General features: G+C 31.6%; 1 protein-coding gene across 1 annotated transcript; it reads left to right on the top strand.

Moving 5' to 3' along the window:
• Positions 1 to 5,217: 5,217 nt before the first annotated feature.
• LOC111912917 (protein NRT1/ PTR FAMILY 4.5) lies at positions 5,218 to 8,568 on the top strand. The gene is made up of 6 exons (XM_023908649.3): positions 5,218 to 5,281; positions 5,357 to 5,435; positions 6,078 to 6,295; positions 6,367 to 6,807; positions 7,336 to 7,448; positions 7,532 to 8,568. Exons 1-6 carry the CDS (start codon positions 5,279 to 5,281, stop codon positions 8,418 to 8,420), a joined length of 1,743 nt encoding a protein of 580 aa, XP_023764417.1. The 5' UTR covers positions 5,218 to 5,278; the 3' UTR covers positions 8,421 to 8,568.
• Positions 8,569 to 9,519: the final 951 nt, after the last annotated feature.

The raw sequence follows: 9,519 nt of genomic DNA, 5'->3' as shown, positions 1-9,519 counted from the left end.
AACATGCATGTACAACTTTGTAATGCACTTGAATATTTATTAAGGGAATCTTGACTAAGCAGGCGCATTTCATGACTACATTTACATTTCCAATCAAATGATTTATCGCATCATGGATTCTAGACAATTCTATAAATGATTGGATCACAAGTGCTGTGATTTTTGAGTTTACTTAGCTCTAAGATCGAATTCATGGGATAAGATACAACATCAATATGTACACTATCATGGAGCTTTTGCAGGCACATCACCATAATATACCTTGAGGTAAACGTTTATGTTAATAAATATACCTCTCATACACAATCATATCCTTTTGCAGAGAGGTGTTGACAGCTAACCACAGTAAGCATAACATAGACCATGTTTTAACGAAGTTACCCCTCCGAAACGCTCTTCATATATGTTATGACCAAAGAAGGTTGCAGTCTTTAATAATTTTGCAACTTTAATTTCATTTAACTTTTCGGGAAAATGACTCAGGAGGGTAACCAACTATTGAGTTTGTTCTCATTTGGTCCCCTTTCTTTTTTTGTACTCAATATACTATCGAATTTATTGTTTGTGTTCACCATAATCCTTTGACCGGCTATCACAGGTCAAGAGCCAGTCACAAGGGTTATGATCAACACAAACAACAAGTTCGATGGTATTTAATATTGAATACAAAAAAAAAGAAAGAAAATGTACCAAATGAAAACAAAAGCAACAGTTAGTTACCCTCAAGAGTCATTTTCCCTTAATTATTTGCAATTAATTGTACACGTGTTCATTGCACGCTTAATATGAACTAAAAATTAAGATAAACTATATGAAAATAAAAGTATACTTGACATACAACTTAGAAATGCAATTTTTGAAATGCAAGTTGAATCTCAAAATGTTATTTGGTGTTTTAGATTATTCCATTAAAACTTTGTATGTAACATAAGCGTAATTATGCATTTGTTAAGCGCATAGTATATATCGTTGTATTGTACAAAGATTATTTACATAAAAAATGCAAGTTCATTAGAATGCAATGAAATATTATCATCATTACTTGATCCAATCTCTGTAGTTGAATATTATGTTATTTGGTTCATTCGATTATTAAAATCATGAACAAATAAAGATAAAAAAACCTTTAATCGCAAAATCATCACAAAAAGTGTTAGTGGTTACTTCAAGCATTGTAACTGTTAACAATTTTAGCTTTTTTTTTTTTATGATTTGAAATTAAATATATGTAATTGATTACGTGTATTACAAATTTCTTGTGTTCGGAATATCAGTAGAAACCACGCAATAGATCAACGATTTGTATCAGGATACGTAAATTGCATGTGTCTATGTTTACAATTAAAATACTTTTAATCTAGCGGCGCAGCTTATTGCCCGTTTGCCTTCGATCGATATGTATTGAATTCAAGTGTTATTTTATATGATGTATAGTTTAAACGAATTAATTTAGAAAGAAAAAAAAATCTAAATGGATGATCAATTGAATCATCCGATGGTTGTTATTCGGTGGTTCATTGGTTCCCTCCCGATATATGAGTTCGCAAATTGCATGTGTCTATGTTTATAATTAAAATACTTTTAATCTAAATGGATGATCAATTGAATCATCCGATGGTTGTTATTCGGTGGTTCGTTGGTTCCCAACCGATATATGAGTTCGCTCTGTAGCTTGTTATAAAAGCCCTTAAGTTTTTCAAGAAATGTTTGGTTTTACCATTTGAAGAGTTTTAGTTTTTAATAATACCTTAGATTTTGGTTGATTTTATCATATTTTCACCCTTTTATGCTTGATTCTTTTTGTTTGGGGATATTGTTATAAAAGCCCTTAAGTTTTTCAAGAAATGTTTGGTTTTACCATTTGAAGAGTTTTAGTTTTTAATAATACCTTAGATTTTGGTTGATTTTATCATATTTTCACCCTTTTATGCTTGATTCTTTTTATTTGGGGATATTGTTATAAAATCCCTTAAGTTTTTCAAGAAATGTTTGGTTTTACCATTTGAAGAGTTTTAGTTTTTAATAATACCTTAGATTTTGGTTGATTTTATCATATTTTCACCCTTTTATGCTTGATTCTTTTTGTTTGGGGATATTGTTATAAAAGCCCTTAAGTTTTCAAGAAATGTTTGGTTTTACCATTTGAAGAGTTTTAGTTTTTAATAATACCTTAGATTTTGGTTGATTTTATCATTTTTATCCTTTTATCTTGGGGATATTGTTATAAAAGCCCTTAAGTTTTCAAGAAATGTTTGGTTTTACCATTTGAAGAGTTTTAGTTTTTAATAATACCTTAGATTTTGGTTGATTTTATCATATTTTCACCCTTTTATGCTTGATTCTTTTTGTTTGGGGATATTGTTATAAAAGCCCTTAAGTTTTTCAAGAAATGTTTGGTTTTACCATTTGAAGAGTTTTAGTTTTTAATAATACCTTAGATTTTGGTTGATTTTATCATATTTTCACCCTTTTATGCTTGATTCGTTTTGTTTGGGGATATTGTTATAAAAGCTCTTAAGTTTTTCAAGAAATGTTTGGTTTTACCATTTGAAGAGTTTTAGTTTTTAATAATACCTTAGATTTTGGTTGATTTTATCGTATTTTCACCCTTTTATGCTTGATTCTTTTTGTTTGGGGATATTGTTATAAAAGCCCTTAAGTTTTCAAGAAATGTTTGGTTTTACCATTTGAAGAGTTTTAGTTTTTAATAATACCTTAGATTTTGGTTGATTTTATCATTTTTATCCTTTTATCTTGGGGATATTGTTATAAAAGCCCTTAAGTTTTCAAGAAATGTTTGGTTTTACCATTTGAAGAGTTTTAGTTTTTAATAATACCTTAGATTTTGGTTGATTTTATCATATTTTCACCCTTTTATGCTTGATTCTTTTTGTTTGGGGATATTGTTATAAAAGCCCTTAAGTTTTTCAAGAAATGTTTGGTTTTACCATTTGAAGAGTTTTAGTTTTTAATAATACCTTAGATTTTGGTTGATTTTATCGTATTTTCACCCTTTTATGCTTGATTCTTTTTGTTTGGGGATATTGTTATAAAAGCCCTTAAGTTTTCAAGAAATGTTTGGTTTTACCATTTGAAGAGTTTTAGTTTTTAATAATACCTTAGATTTTGGTTGATTTTATCATTTTTATCCTTTTATCTTGGGGATATTGTTATAAAAGCCCTTAAGTTTTCAAGAAATGTTTGGTTTTACCATTTGAAGAGTTTTAGTTTTTAATAATACCTTAGATTTTGGTTGATTTTATCATATTTTCACCCTTTTATGCTTGATTCTTTTTGTTTGGGGATATTGTTATAAAAGCCCTTAAGTTTTTCAAGAAATGTTTGGTTTTACCATTTGAAGAGTTTTAGTTTTTAATAATACCTTAGATTTTGGTTGATTTTATCATTTTCATCCTTTTATCCGGTTTAGCCAATCTCAGCCGGTCACCAAGCCAATAGGAACTGCTTACTAGACAAGGCCACCACATCAGCACCCATTCTTTAATTAAAAAGTTTGAAAGAAGGCTGAAGAATTGAGGTTGCCAGGATCCGAACTCGAGCCTCCTATGAGGATGTCCAACGCCTTTTCGACCTAACTACACTTCGTTATGTGCTATTAGTTCCGAATTCCTATATATGTAGTATAACGGAAATATATTATTATTATTATTATTATTATTATTATTATTATTATTATTATTATTTAACGATCTAAATACATATATAAACGTTTTGAACGTATGCAAGCATATGTAAACGTTTAAACGTATATAAATATGAAATACGTTTTTTTGTATATTATAATTTGAATATATATTTTTTCAAATAAAAAGTTATACATGTAAAAAATAGTACTTATATTTATCAAAACGTATGTATACCTTTAAAAGCAAATGTATACCTTTAAAAACATATTAATATATTTGAAAAATACATAAAAACATATATATAAATTTATAATAACTATTATTACTAGTATTATTATTGTTATGACAATTAAATTGGTATTTAAAATATTCCAGCATTATATATATATATATATATATATATATATATATATATATATATATATATATATATATATATACACACACACACACATTCGATGTGTGCCCGCGCAAGGTAGCGGCGATAAATAGTTTTTTTGGCGAATAGTTTCTTACGAGAATAATTATTAGATTTTGTTATTAGTTATTATATATTAAGAAAAATTACTACTTTTAATTAAAATATTTATGTTAGAACTTATATTTATATTGTATGTTTATACATTTGATGTAAACTAATTATTATCTGTGTCTAGTTTAAGAATTGTAAATTAACTTATATTGATGAATTTAATATTTTAAAATTGTTATTTTGCTCCAAATTAATTTTTTATTAATATTCCTTAATTCAAGTCTTCAAAATTTTGGTAAGCATTAACGGTTTTGTTATGCATTATTGATTTGTACAAAAAGTTTGTATCTTGTACCTCTTAAAATTCAAGATATGACTAATATATATATATATATATATATATATATATATATATATATATATATATATATATATATATATATATATATATATATATATATATATATATATATATAATTGGTCAAAGATACCACTAAACCCAGATTTGTTTAATCCAAGACAACAACCAACAAATATTATAAATGCAACTTGAAATATTAATTTTTTAAATCAAAAATATATGTTTGACCACAAAGTCAACTTGCCATCCTGAATTTTCATCGGAGTTCCCAAAACATCAAGATTTGAAAAATTCATAAGCACCGTAGCTTCATGTTTAGTTCTTACAAAGGAAGTGAGAGGTCCGGCATTTATCAAATCATATATAGGATGATAAACACAATAAAAGTACATTGCTATACCTTAATTTAACCCAATTATAAAAATGGACAGGGACTAAGACATCTTAACCAGCAAAACATGTATAATCTTGTGGCATCGCCAAAAAAAAGGTAAATGACAACAGGGTAAAAAAATCAATAATGCAGTTTCAATCAAACAGATGTAGACATGTTCCTACTAGAGTTTGGAATATTGCATATAATTAATTATATATGAAATAAAGATATAAAAAGAACAAATACGTTTTGACATTCCTTTTGTTTATTTGATAGAGAGACAAGTTTCTCCAAACCTTAAAGATGCTTTTTGATTCCTCAAAGTGATAAGACAAACTTCCTCCCTTATAAAAACAACCTCGAAAGATGTCAGAAACACATTCACACCAAACTTTGAAGAACAGAAGATCGATCTTCATAAAATGGTAACACTTGCATACTGATTTTTTTTTTTAATTAACATGCCAGTTTATACTCACACATTGTATGACAATTTGCAGGGGATTGGTGGACATGTCAAAATACAACCTAGACACCAAAAAAGGCTTGGTGGCACGAGAGCTGCTATGTTTGTATATGGTATGTTTTTTAAGCTAATAAAAATGTTGGCATCTAAAAGCCATAAGGCCCGTTTGTTACGTATGACATGACAGGTTATATTGTTTTTGGCGTGCATTGGACCAAGACCACCGATGTCAATGAGACAAAAATTGTATTTTTTTTTCCAATGAAAAAAGCGAAACAAGTAGGACAAAGACTCGCTATCGATCTTTTGTCTATGCAAAAGACATAAATACCCTTGTCCTCATCATCGGAAATAGCCTTAGAAAGCTTGCCTAGTCCGGTCCTGCCACGTCACATCTAACAAACGCAGCCTAAGGCTGTGTTTGTTACAATGAACAAGAATGGGACTAGAAAAGCTTTCTAGGGATATTTTCGAGGATGAGGACAAGGGCATTCACGTCTTTTCCACATACAAAAGATCGAAAGCGAGTCTCTATCCTACCTTGTTCCACCTTTTTGGTTGGAATAAAAAATACAAATTTTGTCTCATTGACATCGGTCTCAGTCTCAGTCCAATGCACGTCAAACACAATACAACCTGCTCTGCCATGTCCTATCGTAATTCCTACATAACAAAAGAAAACCAAAGATTTTTTTTCGCTTTCTAGTTGAATTTGCATCTATTCTTGACAGTTGTTTGGTTGACAATTTATGCAGCTATGATAGGGCTTGAGAACATGGCATTCTTATCAATGGCTGTCAGCTTGGTGACTTACTTTTATGGTTATATGAACTTCAGTTTGACTAAGTCAGCAACAACACTCACAAACTTCATGGGCACTGCATTTTTACTATCACTCTTTGGAGGTTTCATATCCGACACCTACTTATCAAGATTCAAGACTTGTATTTTATTTGCATCTTTTGAAGTCGTGGTACGTTACATTAAATATAGAAAAAAAAAATGCAATTTCATAAATAATCTGTTTAACTCATTAACTTTCAGGGGTATGCACTTCTAGCAGTTCAAGCACACTTCCAAGAGTTAAGACCGATCCCCTGTAACGCCAGCCTAGGGAGTGAATGTGAGCCAGCAGGAAGTGGTCAAGAAGCAATATTGTTTACAGGTCTGTATTTAATTGCATTTGGGAGCAGTGGGATTAAAGGTGCTCTGCCTTCTTTGGGAGCTGACCAATTTGATGAAAGAGACCCTAAAGAGGCGGAATCACTTGCAAGCTTTTTCAACTGGTTTTTGTTTAGTGTCACAACTGGAGCTATATTTGGTGTCACTTTTGTTGTCTGGATTAGTTCAAACCAAGGTTGGGATTGGGGGTTTACTGTGTGCTCTATAGCTGTTTTAGTAGCAGCTCTTTTCTTACTCATGGGGAAATCCACGTATCGGAGTTATGTGCCCAAAGGAGAAAGCCCAATTCTTCGAATTTTGAAGGTATAATAACATAAGTATATATTATGACTCGACAAGTTTTCTAGGGCTATTTTCGATGACATAGATGATAAGGGCATTTATGTCTTTTTACAGACAAGTGATTGAGAGCGAGTCCCTGTCCGACCTTGTTCCTCTTTTTTAAGGCGACAAAAATATTGATTTTTGTCTCATTGACATCAATCAGGTCCAGTCCAATACACACCAAACACAGTACAAGGCCATCATGTTTAGTCCTGCATAACAAACGGAGCCTTCGGCTCCGTTTGTTACGTAGGAAATGACATAACAAGTTGTACTGTGTTTGGCTCCATTCGACTAGACCTGATTGTTATCAATGAGACAAAAATCACAACTTTTGTCGCCTTAAAAGGATGGAACAAGGTCGGACAGGGACTTGCTCTAAATCTCTTGTCTGTGCAAAAGACGTCAATGCCCTTATCATCTACATCATCGAAATCAGCCCTAGAAAGCTTAAAATCCTAATAGTCATAGATCATCACATGGATTAACAATATCTCTATTATTTAGGTATTTGTGGTGGCTATTAGAAACCGCAATATACCAATACCAGAGACCACAGAGGAGTTGCATGAGATTCATGACAAAGAAGCGGATATTCTTCAAAGAACAAATCAATTCAGGTGTGGTTTTATATTTTTTAAAATCCAAACATTCCCATTTATGTTTATTTTTATCATTTCTAATTCCTCATTTTCATGTTTAGATGTCTTGACAAGGCAGCAGTTATTACAACATTACTCGATGCATCCGAACAACAACAATCCGGGTCATGGAAACTTTGCACAGTAACACAAATCGAAGAAACAAAAATTCTGATCCGAATGCTCCCAATTATACTAAGCACGATCTTCATGAACACATGTTTAGCCCAACTTCAAACTTTCACCATTCAACAAAGCACAACCATGGACAGAAACCTCCTCGGTTTCAAAGTCCCGGGTCCCTCAATTCCAGTAATCCCGCTTCTCTTCATGTTCATCCTAATTCCAATTTACGATCGGGTTTTTGTTCCATTGGTAAGAAGGGTAACCGGGATTCCAACCGGAATCAGACACCTTCAAAGAATCGGAATCGGATTAATCCTCTCCATTATCTCAATGGTAGTCGCCGGAATCGTGGAAACCCACCGGAAAAACGTCGCGATTGATAACAACATGGTGGATTCACCGGGCCCGCTACCTTTAACGGTTTTCTGGCTAGGGTTTCAATACGCGATTTTTGGGGTGGCGGATATGTTTACATTGGTGGGGTTGTTGGAGTTTTTTTATGAAGAGAGTTCATCGGGGATGAAGTCACTTGGGACATCTATTTCATGGTGTTCATTGGCTTTTGGATATTATTTGAGCTCGATTGTGGTGGAGGTGGTGAATAAAGTGAGTGGTGGGTGGTTAGGTAGTAATAATTTGAATAGAGATAAGTTGAATTATTTTTATTGGTTGTTAGCAGTGTTAAGTTTAGTGAATTTAGGGGTTTATTTGATGTGTGCAAATTGGTATAAATATAAGATTGTGGGTGTGAGTATGAGTGTGAAGCAAATTGGTGAAGGTAGTGATGACATAAGTGAAAGAAAGATTGAGATGTCTAATGTGTAGGTAAAGATATATTGTATACCGTATAAGTACCCATCCTCATGGTATCTATAATTTTGTATATTTTTTTCATGTGTATTACAAAGTTACGAATAAAAGATAATGACATCGTAACATGGGCGTATCTATATATAGACCGCCTTTAGTATTATTTACTCTTTTATTTTTTCGGTTTCACTTACATAAGGAACAACATGGTTTTGGGTTCTAAATTCGTCACCGCCACTACGTGGCAACTTGGTGTAATCAATTGGTGTTAAATTAACATTCCAAAATCAAATCGACCTTAACATTTCCTTAAAATTGGTATGTGTGATTTTGTAGTGATTAAAGTCAGATTTTGGCAAAATGTAACATATTTATGTTAAATTAACAATCAAAAATCAAGGTATGATATCTATATTATAACTTTTGTGGATTGAATCTTAACAAGGGTTTGGTAAAATTTGGAGGGGTTTGGGGTAATGACTTAAATGGCAATGGGAAAGTGAGGGAAACCTAATGTATTTTGAAATAATGGTAGAGCATAAAAAAGGGATACCCCATGGGACTCACATTTTAGTGGAAAATGCTATTATTTTATTAGCATGAGTTAACTCTATAATTCAAGGGTTAATGGTTATAAGGCGCTAAATTGCTTGGATAAGCAATTTTGAGTGAAATTAGCTAAGTCATAAAAGTGGTTAGATGAAATGGGAATAATCACAACATTGAATTGAATTCCAAAATAGAAAGTATGTTATTCACTCTCTTTTATGGAAAGAAATCTATAAATGAATGACAAGCTCATTTGTTGATATTAAGAATCACATAATGTTATTGTCATTATTGCATATATATAGTTAAAAATTTTGTTATATTGGTAATGGCTAATGTATATGGTTTTATAGTAATCTACGCACACTAAGCTTTATAGCTTATTACACTTTTGGTCCACCTCGTCTTCTGCAGATGTGGTCCCCACTAAACTTTATAGCTTATGACACTTTTGGTCCACTTTTTCTTCTGCAGATGTAGTCCACAGACTGACATTTGACTTATTAAAAAACAAACAACACCTTAATGTCCAATGTCCAATGCTCATTCCATCAATTGGTTGAGT

The sequence above is a fragment of the Lactuca sativa genome, chromosome 4 (assembly GCF_002870075.4).
Source record: "Lactuca sativa cultivar Salinas chromosome 4, Lsat_Salinas_v11, whole genome shotgun sequence".
Lineage (NCBI taxonomy): Eukaryota > Viridiplantae > Streptophyta > Magnoliopsida > Asterales > Asteraceae > Lactuca > Lactuca sativa.
Note: the sequence above shows the minus strand (reverse complement) of the source record. Positions and strands in the feature narration are given on the sequence as shown.